Source organism: Amphibalanus amphitrite, unplaced genomic scaffold, assembly GCF_019059575.1.
Source record: "Amphibalanus amphitrite isolate SeventyFive unplaced genomic scaffold, NRLGWU_Aamphi_draft 000781F_arrow, whole genome shotgun sequence".
NCBI classification, from domain to species: domain Eukaryota; kingdom Metazoa; phylum Arthropoda; class Thecostraca; order Balanomorpha; family Balanidae; genus Amphibalanus; species Amphibalanus amphitrite.
This window is the reverse complement of record NW_024882275.1, coordinates 209,400-231,927: the sequence shown is the minus strand read 5'-3', so window position 1 is coordinate 231,927 and position 22,528 is coordinate 209,400. Positions and strand designations below refer to the sequence as shown.

The following is a 22,528-nucleotide window of genomic DNA, read 5'->3' as shown; positions in this document are numbered from 1 at the left end:
TCTTCAGCGACGCACCAGAAACAAATGGCCAGAATACGGTATTGTTAGAAGACGTGCTTCCAACTAATGCCTCATCCGCTGAGAAGAAAAACATCTTCACCGAGTCTGACATTATCTTCTCTGGCCGTTTTGACCCCACCAAAGTATGTAGTGTACTTATGTCGCTGGAGGAATCTGACCTCCGAGAGCTCCGTGAGAGGCTTCACTCGGCGCTGTGTTCGGCTGTGCCAGCCGTGGCTGGTCGCCCCCTCAGCCGCCGTGTGGCCGGCAACGTCAGCGCCCTGGCAGAAGACTGCTGGGCTCTTGGCTATTCGACGGCGCAAAGATTGCTGACACAGCGTGCCGACAGCAACACGCTGAAGCCGGCTGGACGTGAGCTGCTCCCACCACCGGGCCCGATCCGCCCGTCTGTTCCAGCCTCCACCAGCCCTGACGCGTCTGCTCCAATGGAGGCGGTCATCGCGATACAGCTCAGACTAGAGCGTGAAGTAGCTCAGCTCCGCAACGGAAAAGTCACCCTCGAAGGTCGCTTGAAAACTTTGGAATGCGAAACATCTAAACTAAGGGAGGAGTGTGCTGAGCGAGACTCCCGTATCGCTCAACTGGTGACGCTGGTGGAAGACATGTTAGCCCGTGACTCGTTCCCAGCACCACAACAAGCAGCTGCCATTCCTGGAACAGCAACTGCGCCGCATGAAGCCACGCAGGCTCAATCGTCCAGCACCAGGGCGGCCGACAGCGGAGTCACAGACTCCCAGCAGAGTCGCGCCGATCACCATGACTGTGACATAGCCGCAAAAATCGCCGAGCGTATCGACCTTCGCGCTCTGGGTGGCGCTATCGCGTGTGCACTGAAGTGGCGTGCTGGAGACTGGAGAGTCAGATGATGGTGAGTCAGATTTGCCGGCTCGGCCATCTGAGGCCAGTTTTACCAACAGAAAAATAGCAGCCCGGCGCAATTTTTCTGTCAAAAACCAGCCGACGAGTTTCACCAACCAGGCGAAAAAATATCCGCCGGCGTGAAAAAATATCAGCCAGAAAAATAGCCAATGAGTTTCACCAACGGCAAATGCGGCATTAATGGAGTGTTATTTTGCGCCATTATTTGTAGAAAAACAGCCCAAAAAATAGACGGGGGACCCCGTCTATTTTTTGATGTAGTGTTGGAACAATGGCCTCATTTGTTTCTAATTATCGTGATTTGCGCTTCCCAGTTGATATAATAGTTTAGTATCATTCATGGCCAATTTGTAAAGCATCTGGGCTTCAAGATTAGAAGAGGAATACTGATGATATTGCGTAAAGAAAGAGCCTTTGTCACCAGGCAGGACCAAAAGGAACCAACAAGACTGGTGTTTGGTGTTGGGGTGTTAGTTTTTTCGTTTATATTATCTTTTTGCTACAAGCACCCAACAGCAAGATGATAGCACATTATTAACTAGTGGTCAGCTTACAAGTTCATTGCTCGTGCGAGTCGCACGGAAGTGGAAAATAATGATGATGATGGAAGATCATTTTCGAAAATTGAAGGTGCTTGAACAAATGCTGGAAGGAGAGGCAGAGAGGGTAGGCTCATTGGACTCAAGATTTTAAATAAATATGTCACTGTTTTCACATATTCAGCTACATTTGACAATGCAAGGCGCCAACTACTGATACCACTACTACTTTTGGGTGGAACTTACTTGAGCTGTGCGGAATAGGGAAGGTGCAATTGACATGGCTAAGACCAAAATGGCAAGATTTTCAAGATCAATGACAGTAAATTTAAAAAAAAGAAATTGAATAGCATGAAATAGCATGAAAGAAATGTATAAAGGCTTGTTTTTGAAGCCAAACATGCAAAGTTTGCATGGTTGTGAACCCGAACAAACTTGCTGTCATAAGATTGTGCCACTGAGCTCAGCAAGTCATGCTGCCAATATTGAAGGAAAAGAAAATAATAGTAATGTTGTAAAATGTAAATGAATCCATAACTGTTGTGTGTGCACTGTGCTGATATTGAATGCATGTGTATCTTGCATGCATGAGTCATGCAGGGATCATGTTAAAACTGGCTGTAAGTATTGTGAGTTAGTTTTGCAAAATTGTGGAGGCACCAGGCAAATTGCGGCCGAAATGTTATTTGTTCACCTCAGCGCTGAAATTTCTGCTCACAGAGTTTTCAGCTCATGCGCCGAAATGTTCATGCAGCCCATCCGTTACACTGGTCATGTTGACAGTGACAAGGATTTTTTCCCAGTCTCATGTTGAAATACAATAATAATTCACTTAGCTTGATTTTAGCTTATGTTTTTCATGCCAGTTCCTAGAATAAAGCAGACAATATGTTCTGTCATGTGAGAAATATAATAGCAATATGCACAATTGCAGGCTGTGGCATGTTGTAAGGTTTTCCTTGTTTATTGCTGAGGTTTTTCCAGTCTCTGCTGCAAAAACGGTGATGAATCCACCATCGTCCGACGGTTTCGATGACGCCAATCATCGGCGAGTGTTGCTGTGATGGCCGACCTGACTGAGCGCACAGCGGCAGCCGCCGTCGCCAATAACGACAGTGAGGACACCTCCGAGTCGGACGGAGACGCCGCCGCTGACGACTTCACCGTGCTGGACGAGGTGGAGCGCTCGAGCCGACAGACCGTGCACCGCGTGCGCTGCCCGACTGGCTGGCGCACCTGCAGCCGATTGGCGACCGGCGGCCGGCGCCGGCCAATCTGCCGGCGCTCTGCCCCGAGCTGCGCGCCCGGCTGGCCGCCGAGGGCATCGAACAGGTGTTCCTGGTGCAGGTGACCGTGCTGCCCGAGCTGCTGGCGGCCGCAGAGTCGCCACTGCCACCGGCCGACCTCTGAGTCTCGGCGCCGGCCGGCCGCTCGGTGCCCGCCGTGTTCCGCCAGTACGACGCCGACACGCCGCTCTGCGTCCAGCTGCTGGGTGGAGACACAGTGGCACGAGGGGGCGCCAACTGGTGGCGGTGGGGCCGCGCGGCCCGGCCTCCCTGGCTGATCGTGGTGAGCACTCCCGGCTGGCTGATGGATCACATAACCAGCGCCGAGGGCTTCTCGCTACCGCACCTGCGCTACCTGGTGATCGACGAAGCCGACCGGGTGATCGAGATGGCCGAGACGGGCTGGCTGAAAGCGGTGGAGCGGGTGGCGGCGGCCACGGCCCGCCGCCCTGCATCGCCGGCCGGCTGACGGCCGCCGCCGTCTGCGCGCCTCACCTGCCGCTTCAGAAGCTGCCATTCTTGGCCACCCTGTCACAGAACCCGGAGGCCGGAGAAGCTGGAGCGAATGTCGCTGTTCCAGCCGCGACTGCTGGTGGTCGGCACGGCGGCCGCCGCCGTCGCACTGCCCGGTCAGTTCGTCGGCAGGTTCACCACGCCGGCCGAGCTGAGCGAGTCGTTCAACGTGGTGGCGCCGCAGCCGCTGAAGCCGCTGCTGATGCACCATTTGCTCCGACAGCCCGACTGGCGACGCTCGCTCGTGTTGGTCAACTGGAACGAGGTGGCGCACCAGCTGGAGCTACCGCTGTCTGTGCTGGGCGCGCGCGTGACTGAGTTCTGTGGGGTAGTGCCGGCGTGCCGGCGGCGGCGCGCGCTAGCTGAGATGGCCGCGCTGGTGTGCTCGAGGCTATAGCGCGCGGTATTGACGTGGACGCCGTGGACGCGGTCGTGTCGTACGACATCCCGGCGCTGTTGAAGACGTACACTGCGTGCGTCGGACGGCGCGCATCCGCCGGGCCGGCCAGGCGGTCAAGCTAATGTTGGAGCGGCAGCGCAGCAATTTCCAGCGGCTGATGGTGCAGGCGGGCGGCCGGGTGCGGGAGACGCTGGCGCTGCTGGACGAGCTACGAGCTGCGCCAGTACGAGGCGACCTACGTCAGTGGATTTCCACACTAGCTTCTAGTGGATCGCTGTTGTTTTTTATGCTCATTGCTCATGATTTATTTACATTTTAGAAATATTGCAATGAAATAGATGTATGCCTTGTCATCAGCCTAGAAAAGTTAAAGTAAGTAAAGCGTTTTAGTTGCATAATGTATGTTTGTTCATGAACACGGATTTAACATGTCCTAACTCCCAAACATTTCGATATTAGACCCGAGTTACAAACCAATCGAAAGGCTTAGACGATCATTTGGGGCGTAGCCAGACGGCTCGGCTGGGTGTGAAAGCCGGCGACCAAGGTGGTGACCACCCGATCATAATGCACAGCGGTCTCCGTCGGACGATTGTGTCCGCGCGCAACGAATGATCTGGGCACACGCAGAGGAGTTCGGCAGGACTCTCCACTGAGCGGTACTGGGCGCAGTCGAACGACGGTCGACGACGCTAGCGCAGGTATTGTTAATTTGTTACGACTTACGAGCCGGACCAGTGTAGCGGGCCTGGAGCAAATATTCTTTGCTGTGTGGCGTTCCTTCTGCTCGACCGGGCCCGGCAAACGGGGCCTGCATATCGGCTAAAACCACCTAGCCGGGCAGTCTGACCTCCACCTCGCCGAAGCGGAGCGAACGACGTACCCTCAGCCCTGCAATGACCGCGGTGCAGCAGTTAATCTGGGTAGGTATTTTCCTAAGGTAAGACACTCGCCTTTGCACAATGTTTTTATATAGGCCTTGGCGAGTTCGTTAGCCCTCTTACTCCCGCTAGAAGGTGCTAATGCAGTGCACGCGAAGCCGCCTCGTAGCACCGCAGTTCAACTTCAATCGCTCGGCAGCGGAACTGTCCGTCGTCCGTCCAGCTTCAGGTGGCGTCTCTGGGAGCAATGCTGACCGCTTATTTGCCGCTCTTTGAAAGCTAGGAAAGAGGTGCGGCTCCCGGATCTGTCGGGAGCGGGACTCATAGGCGGCGGATCGGGTAGGGCACCGGGGCACCGTGCCCCCCTTTGATTTTGACATTTTAATATTAGCCCTATGGGCGTTGCATGGAAAGAATGGGACCAAAAGTCGGCAGTGCCCCCTTAATTTAAGGTGTTCCGCTGCCACTGGAGTGTTTGTTTGTTTGTTTTGTTGGGTTAGGCCCTTTCGGTCGACAAGACCATTGCAGAGCCGGAAGGATGATAGGAATTAGAGGGAGACATTGGTCTGGGCAGGCATCCTAGTGAGTCGCCGGGGCTGAGCCCGTCCGAAGACAGGCCACCCAGCCCCAAGGCACTCACTGCACCCGGCTACGGGGTGCGCTCCCTCGGGAGCAGCGGTGCCGCTCCAAGGGAGCAGCCCGCATGAGATAAAGTTGCCTGTCCAGCCCGGAGGGGGGTTGTGGCGTGGAGGACAAGGATTTCAGTTTCCCGAGGATAGAAGTATGGAACGGTGTGCCACTGGAGTGGGTCTCATCTAGTCCCCACCTCATAGCTGGAGGTCCACACATTGCGTTCTCGGTCTACACGATGATTTTCTACAAGGTGCGACTAAAAACAGACAAAAAGGTACATAACAAGTTGAAGGTATTGTAAAAATTAATATAATAGGCTGACAGGAAAAAGATCCATCTTAAATTTGCCTTAAATGCAAGCTTCCTTACGTCACCTTTATGAATGACGTGCCTACGTTTACAATTTGGTAGTTTTGTATTGTATTGGCTTTTGCTGGGCACCAGAATGTTAATATAGATATGAAAGTTTATAATGCTCTACTTTGTTGTTATTACTCTTGAAAATAATGTAATAATTTACGATTATAATATTTCGAAATGTATATAGCATTTGCATTAGAAATCACGCTTCAATTTGATTGAAAACATGCTTTGAATGATTTCTTAATCTCCTTGACATATCGTAATTTGATATCGTAACAGAATATCAGCTGACTACCGGCGACAAATAATTTCCGTCCGAAGTCGGCTGGAATTTTTTGTTGGTGAAACTCGTTGCTGTGTGGCGTCTATTTTTTCGGCTGGATATTTTATTTCGGCGGCCGGCTGGTATTTTTTGGTAAAACTGGCCTCTGGACCACCGCACGGTCGTCGCGGCCCCGCCGCTCTTCCAGGGGGCGGGCCGTCTGCTCGCCCGACCGCTGCCGACTCGGAGGTGGGCTCTTGTTGCGATACGGGACCCGGTGAGTCTGTTGTGCAGCGTCACGTCATGACAGGATCTGGAGCGGCCTCTTCTCTTGTGGCGAACGCTCCGTCTCATCATGGGGCTCGAAAACTTAAGTATGTGATAGAGGGATTCCGAAATGATGCCTCAGATGGAGACGTGCGTGAACTTGTGTCATCGGTGGTCGCTAACCTCTGCACCTTCTGCCCGCTACCACGCCGTGACAACATGCCATATAAGGCATACATGATAGAGGTGGAGGCCGCAGACGAGACCTGTGTCATGAACCCGTCTCGGTGGCCTGTCGGTCTTACAGTGCGCTATAAGCCTACAGCTGCTCAGCGTCGTAAGGATTTTCGTGGCTACCCCAGGTCTGATAATCGCGCCTCTGGTCCATCAGGAGGTAGAGGAACAGCTTCAGCACCGCATGGATGCCGAGGGACAGCCGAGCCCCAACCTATTCAGGAGCCAGGCGGCGTCGGTGGACGGCACGAGGAGCAGCCTCATTGGAGCCGACGCTGGACGGAACAGTCCGGAGGACCGACCACCGGCTACACTCAGGGACACGGCGACTGGCAGGTGGCTACCAACCGCCGCCGCCGCAGAGGCCAACGGTACACCGGCAGCGGTGGAGCCAGCCGCGCGCAGCAGACCGTCTGGACACGGAATTCTGATGCCGGGCGCTGGTCGCAGCCTGACGCCGGGCGCTGGGCGCAGTCTGGCGCCGGGCGCTGGTCGCAGCCTGACGCCGGGCGCTGGTCGCAGCCTGACGCCGGGCGCTGGTCGCAGTCTGACGCTAGGCACCTATAACTGCGAGGGCTTCCTATCTGCGGCGCACTATATCGTTGATCAGCTGCTGCCAGAATGTGACATCCTGTTTCTGTCAGAAGTGTGGTTGTCTCGAGCCGAGGGGACTTACCTGCCTTGTATTATAGGATCTCTGGATCCTGACGATTATTTCTATGAGCAACAGTTTGCAATGGAGTTACCGCCCCGTGTCAGGGAGGGTCGTCCACGGGGTGGCGTGGCTCTTATTTGCCGGCGCGGTTCGGAGCTCAGCTTCCGTGCTAACGGGTGTCAAGTCCAAAATGAGACAAAATTGAAGTCGCTCTATTTTCAACCTCCCTTTAGATATTCACCTGAAATTTGGACACAATGTCCATACGTGAATTGCACGAGCATGATGTTAAAATATTGTGGCTACGTATTGAGGTCAGTCGTCATGAAGCCTTTGAGCAAGCAAGCCGCAAGAGACATTGTCGCGAGAGTAGTTGACAAAACCCGAACTTGACTAAGGCTCAGGTTTTCCGCCACGTTAAATCGCTTGGTATTCCACGACCGACTGATATATCGCGTTATCAATACATTCCTAGACAAAGGACACATACGACGAGCTCAGAATGGCAGGCCTGCTCCCAAAATGTCAGTAAAGAGGCGCCAAGGCCTTGTTCGCATGGCAGACGGCAAAGTCGGCATCTCACTTCGTCTTTTAGGTCGCAGCTTTGGCATAACGCATGACAGAGTGAGACACATTCTCAGAGAGGAAGGGGTAAGATATAGGATGCGCCAGAAAGCTCCTCCGGTATCTGCTCAGCGAGAACAATCTCAAAAGGGCCGCCTGCGACCCCTTAGCCGGGGAAAACTGAGTGCCACTCGAGAGCAAGATGCCATCATGGACGATGAAAGCTACTTCACCTACACTGGCTCAGAAATGCCACAAAACCGTGGTTTTTACGCTGGGCCTGGTGGAGACACACCTTCGAATGTGACGTACCGTCCGATTGGGAAGTTCCCACGTAAGCTTCTTGTGTGGATAGCCATATCACCCAAGGGAGTAGCAAAACCAACAATTTGCCCCAGTTCAACAAATGTTAGCGCCCATGTCTACATCACAAAGTGCCTGAACAGCAAACTCAAACCGTTCATCGAGGCCAGCTACCGAAGGGGTGGATATGCATTTTGGCCAGACTTGGCTTCAGCTCATTATGCACGTGCCACGTGCCAGTTTCTGGAGGAGGCTGGCATACCTGATATTTAATCCGCGAGGAAAACCCACCGAATGTCCCGCAACTGGGACCAATTGAGGACTTCTTGGGCATACTTAAACAAGAAGTCTACCGTGGTGGCTGGACAGCGTCATCCGATCAGCAGCTGCGTGCCAGAATCCTGAGCAGCATCAAGAAAATTGACCCGGAGGTGCCGCGATCGATAATGAAGATAGTGGGAGAGCACGTGCGTCTGGCAGACAGGCATGGACCCCTGGTTCAGATTCACTAGTACCAGTGGACTGGCGACAGAACAAGGTATATGTGGTGAAAGTTTCGTTAAAATATCTAATAATACACAGTGTCTACCTTAATTTTGCGTTTGTCCCATTTTGAACTTGACACCCGTTATTGACTGCAGCGATGCACGGCTTTGTGGAGTCACTGTGTTGCTCGCCGGGCTTCCCCTCCTCAGCGTTATTGGGTGCTACATGCCCTACTGGGATGGATCTGGTGATAATGCAGAAGAATACGCTGCTGTAACTGGGAAACTAGACGCCCTTATATCCTCTCTTCAACCCAGTGCTCCCACCATACTTCTTGGCGACTTCAACTGCGCGTTATGTCCACTGGCTCGAGAAGTACGGCCCTCAGGGTGGCACCGTCTTCATGGCTTCACTCAGCACAGTATAGTGATGCAAGACCTTTTGGACGATCATGACCTCGAAGTGGCTGAATTTGAATTCGTCCAATCTGTTGATTTTACCTACTCCCGTGCAGGTCACCGCACCCACATTGATCACATCGCTGTGCCATGTTCCCTCATACCTCATATGCTAGACTGCAGCACCCTGCCGCCAGACCAGAATAATTTGAGTCCGCATTTGCCGTTAATCTGCCAGCTGGTCGTCCCTGCTCCGGTTAGCTTGAGCCTTCCCGCTCATAGCACTTTCAGTGTTATGCAGCGTTCCGATATTCTAGATTGGAGCTGCACGGAGAAGGTCAAGATGTATAAATCAACCCTTGACGAGCTGCTCACTGCCAGCCTTCCGGAATGCGGCGACTCCTTAGATGCGCTGAATGGAGCTATCTCACGCTGCCTGCACGCTGCAGCCCGCGTCTCTGGCTGCTCCAAACCACGTCTCCCGCCCAAGTCATGGTGGTCTTCTAGTGCTGCAGCCGCTCGGAATCGTTCACGATTCTGGCACCGTCTCTGGATCCACTGCGGCCGGCCCAACGCAGGAGCTGTCCGAGACTGCTATTGTGAGGCGAGGCGGTCCTATCGCCGAGCTCGTTGTAAAGCAGCAGCCCATCACATCGAGCAAGAGGCGAAACTTCTTCGTGTGTTACGCCGCGACAGGAATCAATCTGCCTTCTGGCGTCGCGTTCAGCTGGCCCGGCGGGGTGGACTCCCGGCCGTCTCCGAACGCAGTGCCGACGATTTCCGCGCTCATTTCCAGGTGGTGCATCAGGACGGTCGCGATCAGCTAAGCGACGAACAGAAGTTCATCGCCGATGCCGTTGAGTCCCGTGTGGAAGCCGCTCGCTCTGTAGTCTGCAACCGCACTGTGTCAGCAGCTGAGGTGGCCGCTCTCTTGCGCCGTCTTCATCGCGGAAAGACGCCCGGTCTTGACGGCGTGACAGCTGAGCATCTTCTGTTTGGTTGTACACCTATGCTATTATCTTTCTTGGCACGCCTGCTGTCTAGATGTTTGTCTACGTGCACTGTCCCAGCTTCCTTTACAGAGAGCATGATAGTACCACTGCTGAAGAAGACTCACCTGGACCCGCACTGTCTGGACAGTTACAGACCAGTTTCTATTACGTCGTGCATCTCAAAGCTGCTTGAGCTTCTAATACTGGATGAGCTGCATTTGACGTTCATTCCACATGACCTGCAATTTGGGTTCATTGCCAGACGGGGCACAGCAGAGGCCTCTCTTCTCGCTGCGGAGACGGTCCAGTTCAATCTTAGAAGAGGCCTTCCTGTATATGCAGCCAATTTGGACGCACGCAAGTGCTTTGACAGAATTTGGCACGACGGTCTTTTTTACAGACTTGCAAACCACTTGAGCACCAACAGCTGGCTTCTAATTGTACACTGGTACCGTCATCTTGCTGCGATAGTTGCATTCGGGGGAGCCATATCCGAGACCTTCTCGGTACTGAGGGGCACTAGGCAGGGTGCCATCCTTTCTCCCAGCTTCGCCAATGTGTATCTGCACCCTCTCCTGGCAGCGTTGGACGAGAATGGATGTGGCGCCTACCTGTATCAGCACCACGTTCCGGCTGTGTGCTATGCCGACGATCTGCTCCTACTGTCTGCAAACGCCCTGCATCTTGGTGGGCTGTTGGGCCTGGTTGGAGAATTCGCACAGGAATGGAGGCTTGAATTCGTTCATCCTGACCCAGAAAAAACGAAGAGTCACTGTGTCCTCTTTGGTGGAGAACTCCTGGCAAGTACACCGTCATGGGTACTGTCTGGCCAGCGGCTCCTGACCAGGTCACAATCGGAGCACCTTGGCGTGGTGCTGGACTCTCGCCTATCAGCCGCCAGTCATGTTAACCAGCGAGAAAAACGAGCACGTGCTGCCTTTTATGGCCTCACGCCCGCCGGTATGTTGAGCAAGAACCTATCTCCCGCAGACAAGGCGTATTTATAGCAGACGGTGGTCTTACCTGTTTTGATATTCGGCTGCGGCACGGCTGCCTTGCGCTCGGCTGATGTGGAACACTTAGACAAAGTGCAAGCCAGCTGCGTGAAGGCTGCGTTTGGACTTCCGCGCTCTGCACATCACTACGCCTTGATGGACGCCTCAGGTATTCCCACAGTCCAAGAGGAATTGAGAGGTGAAATCTTACGCACCTTCAGATCTGCGATGTGCACCCGCCACCGTCTACAGCAAGCCCTCATCACTTCACTGGCAAAGCTGACCCTGAATCCCAGTGAACTGGAGGGCTCATTCGTGATGCAGATAATCGGCATGCTGAACAATGACTTCAGAGAGGTGCTGGAACTTGCCGCTGGTGGTCCGGTAGATCGTGACCGGGTTCGGACTCCTCGCATGCCAGATGGCCTGAAAGACAGCTTGAAGTTTGTTTTACAAGGCAGTTGCGAGGCATCCCGGCGACTACTAAGGCTGCTCACCTGCTACTGACCGTGCTGCAGTTGACGTGTTACACTCTGTTATTACTTATTGTTATCAATTGTCGCACAATGCGATGCTAAATAAATGATGATGATGATGATGATGATCATAAAACATGTGACTGACAGTATTCGAAACCTTCGTTTCTGCTAAATGTCTCTCGCATAATAGTTACGCTAGGGATACAGTTCACGATACTTTGCACACAAATACTACTTCTTCACATTTGTATCACCACATGCAGTAAAGAAACGCCGCAAAGAGTTGATGTTTGGTTCGAGGCATCTTCAGTTGGCATTGCAAGTTGCAAGCTTTCAACATCAGACACCCCATAGGGCCAGTGCTACGTGCGTTTGCCTTTGTACGTTGAGTGTGGGCTTCAGCCTGTTGATATGCAGTGCTTCGTGAATGAACAGGCGATAGTGATCGTTTGCACTGTCTAGTATGTCTGTGTTGAGTTTGAGAAGTTTGTGTGTTGGCTTTTGTTCGTGTTTTTGTAACCAGTGCTCGACTGGGCCTGTCCCTTCCTGTAAGTGCATGGTGAGGCGACGAGATAGTGTTGTCGTGGTGGCACCAATGTAGCATGTGTCTCGAGGCCTACAATCCTCGTGAGGGCAAGAAAATTTCATTGTACACTACATTGGTGCGGTTGGATGGCTGGACTACGGAAGGGCTGTTCTTCATGACGAGCTGACGTGTTTTTCTATTCTGATAGTATATGTTGACTTGAACACGTTCGTCGTCTCTCTTGCATTTGATGTTCTTTTTCAAGATGTTTTTCAAAATCTTTTCATCGGTCTTGTATTCAGAGTTCATGTAGTTCTTGTAGTAGAGTTGGTGTATCTTCGGCTTTGGTTCTGGTTCTGTCGGTGTTTGTACGCGTTGTTTGTCGAGTTGTTTGCGTATTTCAAGGTCCACCTCGGTGTTCTTGTACCCGTTGTTGATGAGAACCTGTCTGATTCTGTTGAATTCGTTGTTCATGAGTTCATAGGTGGAGCTGGTCTTGATGGCCCTCTGTACGAATGCACGTAAGACGCTGTTTTTGAATTTTGAGGGGCACTCACTTTTCGCATTCAGTGTCCTTCCTGTGTTGGTAGCCTTTACGTGAACACTTGTAATATACCTATCGGGTGTCCTCTCTACGCAAACGTCAAGAAATGCTAGTTTGTTGTCGTTATGGTTTTCATAGGTAAACTTTAACACTGAGTTTTTCTCAAGTTCACGAATGACTCCGGAGAGGTGGTCCTGGTCCTTGGCCTCCAAGAAGATGTCGTCCACGTATCGGCAGTACGTCGTCGGTTTGACATCGGCATTCTCAAATGCTTTTTCTTCCACATGCGAAGAAATATACACTCCACTTATATGAGTGTCACTGATATTTTGAGCACCTTACCAACTGTGATCAAACATAACTTTAACAAGATCCAAAAACTCAACAAGAAACTTAGCAAAGCAAAAAGTGCAGTACTGTTTAATGAAACTTGTCTCAATGACAATATATATATATATATATATATATATATATATATATATATATATATATATATATATATATATATATATATATATATATATATATATATATATATATATGTTACAGGCAAAGTGAAAACTCGGGCATTTTGCAAAATGCCTAGGCAATTTGCAAAATGCCTGACTGGCTAGGCATTTTGTAAAATGCCCAGGCAATTTGCAAAATGCCTGACCGGCCAGGCATTTTGCAAAATGCCTAGGCAGTTTGCAAACTGCCTGGCCCACCAGGCAGGGGCGGATCCAGGAATTTTCGGGAGGGGGGGCGGCAAGTTGAAATAGGGGCGACCTGGCAATCCGGGGGCGCCAAACCGTCGTCAAAATCGAGAGTTTAAAACCCACGCCGTGCGTTGTCACGTCCCCCTAGGTTTTCCGCAAATATCTTTAAGACGGCTGCGCGCAGCGCCGCTGTTTTAAAGATACTTGTGCCCAACCTCTGCTTGGATCGCCCAATCCGTCATGGGGAGGCTCACTTTGCTGAAGTCGCCTCATTTCTTCTAAGAACGACCAATTTGCTGTAGGCGGCCCACTTATCTGGGACGCCCATTTTTTTTTGCTAGAAGTGCCCCTCTTCTTCTTGATGCGTCCCGCTTCTACTGGGAGTGCACCTTTTCTGTTAGGGCACGCCTTTGCTGCTGGGGAGTCCCTTTTTCTACTGTGAATGGGGCGGCCCTTTCCTGTTCGGCGACCCCAAATTCTGCTGGGGGCGCCCCATTTCTGCCCAACTTTTGCTGGGGTGCCCCTCTCCTGCAGGGGCACTTATCTTTTGCTAGAGACGCCTCAATTCTGGGGGCACCCTTCCACTGCGGGGGACGTCTCTCTCCTGCCAGAGGCATCGCTTTTCTTCTTATGGGGCTCCTCTTTTTGCTTGGGCGCCCCTCTTCTGCTCGGAGCGGGGCACCAGTCTCCTTTTACTGGGGCACAGCCCCTCTGCTGGGGTTGCCCTTCCGCTGCCTCAGGGGCGCCCCTCTTGTGCAGAATATACTCCTTTTCTTCTTGTAATGAGGCGCCCCTCTTCTACCGGGGGCGCCCATCTGCTGCTGGGGCGTCTGTCTTCTGCCGGATATTGTCAATGGGGCGCCCCTATCCTGCCTGGCGATCCCAACCTCTGCTGAAGGCTCCCCATCTCTGATCAACTTTTGCTGTGGCGCCTCTCTTCTGCTGGGGCGCCCCTCTTCTGCTGAGGGCGCCCCTCTCCTGCAAGGGGCTCCTCTCTTCTGCTGGGGCGCCCGTCTCCTGCTGGAGTCTCCTTTCTCCTCCTGGGCCCCCTCCGCTGCCGGGGGCGCCCCTTTTCTGCCAGTGGCACCCATTTTTTTTATTATGGGGCTTCTCTTTTTCTTTGTTGGGGCGCCTATCTGCGGTTAGGGCGCCCCTCTTCTTCTTGGAATGGGGGCGCCTCTCTTCTTTTGCTGGGGCGTCGCTCCTCTTCAGGGGGACACCTCTCTTGCCAGGAGTGCCCCTCTTGAACAGAAGGCATCTTTTTATTCTTGTAATAAGACGCCCCTCTTCTGCTGGGGGCGCCCATCTGCTTCTGGGGCGACTCTGATCTGCTGGGAATGGGCAATTGGGCGTCGCTCTCCTGCTTGGTGAGCCCAACTTCTGCTGGAGGCGCCCTATTTCTGCTCAACCTTTGCTGTGTCGCCTCTGTTTTGCTCGGGGCGCCCTCTCTGCCGCGGGCTATGGGCGCCTTTTTCGGATGTCGGGGGGGGGGGGCGGCCGCCCCCGTCGCCCCCCCCCCTGGATCCGCGCCTGCCACCAGGCATTTTGCAAACTGCCTGAAATTATTTTCTCAGGCAGTTTGCAAAATGCCTGATATCGAACTCACACCAGCGACGATGCGTAAGCATCATTGTAAATGCCGCCAACAGGGGTTAATCACAAGCGATACGCACCAAGTGGGAGGACACACAGTGAGACATTCTCCGGGTAGCGCTGCCGAGTTCAAGGTTACTGAGCCCCAGGCAGCGCGAGCGGCCCGGCCGCCGCGCCGGCTACCGGGCGCCCGGCGCGGTTTTATCGGTAAACACTCGTTAAACACGGTTATGTTTCTAAGAGCCTTGATGACTCTGGAAATACTTTGAGTGGATGTTGATCAGAAAAGAATGTTCTTTCGATGTATGGTAGCTTGGTTGGCGAGCCACACGTCTACATTATCAATGCATTGTGACTGTGTAAAGATGAACATGCCCGTTGCATGTAAAACTTGTAATTTCTAAGCGTCTTTTTATTACAAAGGTGTGCACGTGGGTCGTGGATGACCAAAAACTTGCTTTTCTGGAAAAGCGGAAAAGCCACATGTTCTTGTTGTCTATGGAATGTATCTCATCTCATTCCAATGCATTGCCATTGTTTTTTAAATGCTGTTTTCCTAAAATGTAGGTACATACCAAAAATGGCTGATTTCTCAAGATATAGACTATTTCTTTCCAGGTGACACGTGATTAACAAAGATGTTTATGGGATACGCTTGTCTCTGTTCTATCGATCGCTGGCAACCCCGTGTCGCTGCGGCCCTCTCTTGCCGTGATGTAAATAAGCACGGGAAGCGAAGAATGTCGGGTCAATATTCGGCCGGTCGCCGCGTTTTTCCGCGCCCATGTTTCTCTGTGCCATGCTCCGCGCCCCATCGCAGCATATTTCTTACACACGAACGGCTACAACTCCGTATACGAAAATTATAGGGAGACGTTGGCTCAATCTACACCATTCAGTAGTGGTTCCATCTCGACGGAAGTGGCGCAAGACGTGGGTATATTCGTAAATATTGAATGTGTTTGGGGCTCAGGCACATGGCAGCGACATGGTCAACGCCTGTGGTAAACAAAAACGGTAAAATAAATTAATCACAACTCAGGCATTTTGCAAAATGCCTGACCCGCCAGGCATTTTGTAAACTGCCTAGGCAGTTTGCAAAATGCCTGGTGGGTCAGGCAGTTTGCAAACTGCCTAGGCATTTCGCAAAATGCCTGGCGGTCAGGCATTTTGCAAATTGCCTGGGCATTTTGCAAAATGCCTAGCCGGTCAGGCATTTTGCAAATTGCCTAGGCATTTTGCAAAATGCCCGAGTTTTCACTTTGCCTGTAACATATATATATATATATATATATATATATATATATATATATATATATATATATATATATATATATATATATATAATATACTACACATATATACAGAGGAAGTATTACCCAGATACATATAGATCTATCATACATAGACATAAAAACCGTAAAGCATTAACATATATACAGATGTTGCATGTACAATGCTTACATATATTTACATATATCTATGAGTTATATATCATCTATGTACAAGTGTCACGTACAGTATATATGTATGTCTAAGGCTGCAGCCGTGTCAGCGGCCACGAGGTAGTCTGGGTGTTAAGTGTAGGTCTCTGGTCTCTGATGTACATGGACTCTTTTATTTTTCTGTCGGGACCATCCTTGGCGCGAGCCAGAATGCTCAGTTTAAGGTTGTTGCATGTCAGAGGGGTGTGTAGGTGTTGGTGTTGATGAGAGCCAAACGGTGTGTCTATGCGTTTGTTGCGTGCGTCTCCAAGGTGTTCATTAAATCGTTTCCTTATCGGGCGTCTGCTTTCACCGATGTAAAAAGACTGGCCCTCGGGGCACAAAGAACAATCAATCCTGTAGATGGTGTTTTTGAAGTGGCACTTCCCTGCAAGCCCTGCACAGCATGTGTTGCAGCGCCTGCCTCCACCTGGACAGGCAGGAGGACTGAATGCTGATTTAAAGGGACTATCCCACCTTCTAAAATGTTGTTAAAACCAGTTAAATTGTGCCCGACTTTATAGATTGGATGACCAGGAACACGGTTCTGGCATTTATTTTTCATTAAACATCTTAGGCTTCCCATATTCCAAACACAAACTTTCAAATATGTGACGTCACAGCCCAAAATTACCTCCTTCCCCAGGCCACATTACTGTCATAAAGCTGATTCTTTTTACTCTGTAGGCACCACAACAAAGTTCAGACCAAGTTTTAAGCGATTTTTCAACGAACAAACCCATTTAAATCAGAATGACTAAACGAGGTGACGTCACACTAACGGTCGCTCCATGTTGAAGATAGGGCCTTGTACAAGGCCCATTTTCAAATGAAGGGAACGAATTTCTTCAACACCAAGAGGCCGCGGGGGTTGCAACCTAGATAGATAGTGGTTTCTGAACCTCGCCGCAAACTTGGCTATCTCAACTCAAACCCCATGTTAAAGGGACTGTCCCACCTTAACATTAGATTTGAGTTGAGATAGCCATCTTGATGGACGTTCTTTGAAAATCAGTGCCGTGAAAACCGGTTCTCCAGCAATTACTTCATCGCAAAGAAATTTGAGTTTGATTTTGACATCTGTGCAAATAAGTGCCACAATGTATTGGTATAGGCACTTAAATCTGATGACGTCATCAGGCTTTCGAACGTCCGTTAAATGTTTGACTAAAACGTTTTGTAGCACGTGGTGGTATATGCTGCGTTGCGCGCAACAAATGCCGCACTTTTAAATAAAGTCGCTAGGAACAGCGGAGATCCCAAAAAGTAAACAAAAGTAAAAGTCTAATATCTTGAAAACCGGTGAATATTTTTCGGTGAAATTTGGTAGATATTCGTTTTCGCTCTTTCTGAACCGAGCGACATCACTTTCATGCCAATTCATAAACTTTTTTAAAGGTGGGAGGGTCCCTTTAAAGGTGGGATAGTCCCTTTAATCAGCTTCTGGCCGACAGTCTCGCCGCCTTTCCATGCCACCTGAAAGGCAATTTCACTGCGCCTCACGATGCCTTGCACTATGTAGCACAATTGATCGTCAACGAATGGCAGAACGAGTGGGGTTTTGTAGCCTCTTATCTGATCAGTTGTTCCTCTTACCTGATTTGTTGTTCCATGTTTAAAACGTATATGTTTTTCTGTAATTATCGCTGGCGAAGCTCCAGGAGCGAAATATTCGATAATTTTAAATATAACTTTTTGGCTCCTATTTCTGATTTATATTATGAGGTTACTGGTTATTCTTATATTAATATTATTATTCATCATGAGCCTCAAGCAGAGTTTCAGCTTTTTAAGTAATATCGTTCTAGCAAAAAGTGATCAACAATATAACTTTTTCATTAGCTACATACAAAAGTTAATATAAGTCTTATAACTATAATTTAACATAGAAACATCACAAAAACGAATATCGTTTATTTTTCTAGAACGATATTACGCAAAACTCGTAGAGCCGCAAAAAAATGCACGCAGAAAACACATAGTGTAGCCAGGCCTAAAAGTTAGGTTGGGTTACTTTTTCGGCTAGGGGTGTTAGTCGCCAAAGTCTCTGCCCTGGATCCGCCCCTGCTGCGACGTCACCCGAGAGGCCGCGCTTTTGGTCGGGATACTCGCGTAAAACACTTGGGGGAATGCACGTCCGGGCATACTTGGATGGGGATGGAGTACGACTCAGACACACGTTCGGAGGTCGGACTGCAATTTGGGGGTGGTTGTGGGGGGAGTTTGAGTCTCCGAGACGGGTCCGGGGTGGCGCCCCCTGACCCCACTCGGCTGTCTCCAGGAGACGGCGGCCCGGAGTCGGAGCCGGAGCCGGAGCCGGAGGAGCCGGGTCCGGAGCGGCACGCCGCCGCGATGGTCGGCCAGCGGGCGCGCCTCCAGCAGCTGGAGCAGTCGGTGGAGCATATCAAACAGACGCTGTCGCTGGGCGAGCCGACCGACCAGGAGCGGCGCGACCAGGAGCGCACCAGCCGCCTCCTCCAGCACCAGCAGCTGAGCCTGCAGCGCAAACAGCAGTGAGTGAGCCGGCCCCGCCGGCTGCAGCTTAGGGTACAGCTCTGTTCAACAGTGAGCGAGTGAATCAGTCTGCAGCCTAGCCTAGCCTGTAGAATAGAGCCCCAATGACAGCGTCCGCCATGGCCTCATGTCATTTTGGTCATGTCATGACCAAAATGACCAATTCTCAACATCTTGCGCTGGCTATGGGCCTTGTAAGCTTTTGACACCTTGATTTCTGCCTTTTTTGCCAGTCTTACTTACCTCCCACCTATCATGGAACATGTTGTTCGACGATGTACAGATGTCAAGGTCAGGGTCAAAGTCAACCTAGGTCATCTAGAATAATTGCGTTTAGGCAAGCTGAATTTACTTTTCGTGAAGTTTTTTGACTGCATTTTTGGTAACAGCTTCTCAGATCATGATTTCATGTAATATGGACACATAACCAATCGGTGCGCATATCAGTATACACACAGACACACACAGACATACAAACACATATCATTGACCTTGACCTAGCTTGACCTGAAATGACAGCAGCAAAAACCTGGTCGGGTAGTCTGACAAAGAGGTTCTAGCTGGCCTAGCACCAGAAAACGGCATCATCATCGGTATGTGCTAAGCAGTGCATTTGATATCCAACGGTGACCCAAAACAGCAACAATTTTTAGTTTGACCTGACCTGGAAGGTCAATGACTGACCCGAGAAGGTAAAACTGGGCATCACTGGATTCGTCTCTTCCCAAAGAATCTTTTTGGTCCTTACCGCGAAGGTCTATCTCCAACAGGAACGAAATGGCGCGGGAGGTGGCAACCCCCCCCCCCCCCATGTGCGTTCTAGGATGGGAAAATGGCATGTGCGGGCGAGGGTTAAAGGGACTATCCCACCTTTAACATGGGGTTTGAGTTGAGATAGCCAAGTTTGCGGCGAGGTTCAGAAACCACTATCTATCTAGGTTGCAACCCCCGCGGCCTCTTGGTGTTGAAGAAATTCGTTCCCTTCATTTGAAAATGGGCCTTGTACAAGGCCCTATCTTCAACATGCAGCGACCGTTAGTGTGACGTCACCTCGTTTGGTCATTCTGATTTAAATGGGTTTGTTCGTTGAAAAATCGCTTAAAACTTGGTCTGAACTTTGTTGTGGTGCCTACAGAGTAAAAAGAATCAGCTTTATGACAGTAATGTGGCCTAGGGAAGGAGGTAATTTTGGGCTGTGACGTCACATATTTGAAAGTTTGTGTTTGGAATATGGGAAGCCTAAGATGTTTAATGAAAAATAAATGCCAGAACCGTGTTCCTGGTCATCCAATCTATAAAGTCGGGCACAATTTAACTGGTTTTAACAACATTTTAGAAGGTGGGATAGTCCCTTTAACCCGCGCCCTGCTGGGGGGGGGGGGTGTTTGAACACCCCCTTGTGGTTTTTCGCAAAATATGTCAAAAACGGCGGCGCGGAGCGCCGCCGTTTTTGGTACACCTTATCATACATCAATTCTACACAAGTTGTGAAAATTTCAGACCAAGGTCATTCAAGGTCAGGTCACCAGGTCACTTGAAGTGACCTCACCTCATAAAAAGTTTCAATGTCTGTCATAGCTACACCGAGTGACCGATCGCTTTGAAACTTTCAGCGATTACTAAGAGCAATAGCATGTACAAAATGTATATCTCAGAATTTTGATATCGATGACCTAAGGTCAGGTCAATTTTGCGACCTCCCCATTATAAGTCAATGGGAGAAAATTGAAATGCGCCTCTTTTGGACGAAAGACATTATAAACACTCCCAAACACTGACTTACAAGTGGTTTAGACACACTGAACATGAAAATGGTGTCCGTGACCCCTGTTTATGCCCTGAGGTCATCTTAGGTCACGAATGGTATCTAACAGTTTTTCGCAAATAACTTTTGATAGAGGCATGCTAGAGCGATGAAAACACCTTAGATGTGTTCTGATCGACGATACGGATCGACTGATATGCAACATGATCCTTTCCGGTCAGGTCATGACCTTGACCTGAGGTCAAATTTTCAAGTTGACCTTTCAAGGTCAAATTATAGTTCATTCGATGCGTCTTGACGAGAGGAACACGATGCCGGTGAAAGTAAGCTCGTACAAGGCTCGGGTCAAAAGTTATTGCAGAAAAACTGTTTCCGAAAAAATCGGCTATTTTTGCAGTTTTTGCCCCCTGCAGGCAAAACCGTTGACGTTAGGTCAAATCTGAGAAAATTATTCAGAAAGGGCGTTAATAGGGCTATCGAATGCACTTTTCCGCGGCGCTGTAGCTCTATTGGTTCCCGAGTTATGCGTTGGCTTCTTGGAAGTTTTCGACATTCGACCTGGAAATCGGCGAAATTTTGCCTTCAATGACCTCTGGTGACCTGACCTTTGACCTGACCAAAAAATTGACCGAAGTGATTTCGTCATTATTTTTTACGCTCTTTCGAACGCCGCCTTCCGCGTATCGCTACGTGGCCCAGGAGCCGAGTCAGAAGGGGGGTGTTCAAACACCCCCCCCCCCCCAGCAGGGCGTGGAAATCCAGGACCCCAGCCGGGCGCGGGTTAAAGAGCGCTAGCTCTCCCGCCCGTCAACACATCAGCGAGTTCCTCTCTGACTACTCCCTGGATCAACTCGTGACAACATCAACATTCACTACCGGTTCTCTCTTGGACGTGTGTATTGTACAAAACCGAAAATTTGTGCGTTCTTATAGCGTAGTCCATTGCCATTTAAGCGCACACAAATTCATCCACGTGACCGTCGACGTGCCTAAGCAGCGCCTAAAACCAACTGTCATCCAATCTAGATCACTTAACCGAGTGGACGTTCACTCTATCAACCAAGAGCTGGGGCGTTCCATGACAGATCGACCAAGCCATAACACCCTACCTCTCAGATTTTGATGAAATTGCGTCTAGGGGGTTATCTGTACCGTAGATTCTTAATTCCCTTTTTTCAGCGTTATACTGCAAATGGTTTACGAGTTTTAGCCAGTGGCATTTTTCAAAATGCTCAGAGTAACCCTCTTTTTGACTCATAGTATATAAAAATATGGCCAGTAACTTACATTAATATGTATATCATTTGAATCCCCATTGACTGTAGAAAATTAATCAATCAAAAATTTTGAAAATTTTCAAAATCTCAACATTTTTTTAATTAATACATTTTTGATTTTTGATTTTCAAAGTGCGGCCATTAAATTTTTGACAAAAAAAAATTATGCCAAAAGATGTTTCTGGATATGGAAATGTATAATGTAATGAAATTGGGAGAGGCGTTTTGCCTTTAAATTTTTATATAATTTTTTATTTACGGCAATGTTTAGGGTAAAAGGGAACATTTGTTGACACGTTCCGAAACCAATCATTCTGCTACCCTCATACTCGAAATAGGTTATGAAAATTGAAAATAAAAGCCTGGCACTCACACTCACACAACCGGCATGCGATTATTCAATGATCTCTGCTTCACTTTCGGTTCACTTTCGCTTCACTTTCGGGAATTGTTCAATGTCGGTCAAGAAAGTTAATTTAAAGCCGAACACTGATGTGGCTGCCTTGCATGTAATTCTGACACGCTTCTATGCAGCTTGCACTGATAAAAGGCTAGGAATTATCAAAAATGCAAATCGGACGTTGTGGCCGGACATGCAAAAAATCCGTTCCTAACAGCCAAGGCTGTGTTAGGGTCAAATGAGGAGAAGGCTCAACCTAGTAATCGCATGAAGTTCGCTCTGTCCATGTAATAATGGGCTTTTAGTGATTTTGCTTATTGAATATGCCACACACAAAATATATGCAGACAAAAGTGCGGCATAAAAGTGCGGCATTTGGAAGTAATTGATTGCAATTGCCAGGGGCGTGACCAGGTCAGAGAGGGTGGAGGTAACAAAATTACAAGTACCTACGTGAAAACTGGCCGAGATTGTATTCTGTTTTCCTGGAACTCGAAGCATCTCTAAAGTTTTGGATTAATGTATTTCAAGGTATTAAGTGCCTTGGGATTAGTGATGTCAATTTCATAAATTTTGG

The 22,528-nt window shown here is 49.8% G+C and overlaps 1 protein-coding gene across 1 annotated transcript in view; it reads left to right on the top strand.

The window, feature by feature from the left end:
• The window catches only part of LOC122366051, a 134,602-nt gene that overhangs the window by 78,267 nt on the left and 33,807 nt on the right, over nt 1-22,528 (top strand). The window contains exon 3 of the mRNA XM_043337818.1: nt 18,277-18,508. Within this exon, the coding sequence (XP_043193753.1) occupies nt 18,277-18,508 (232 nt within the window). The remainder of the gene's footprint in view (nt 1-18,276; nt 18,509-22,528) is intronic.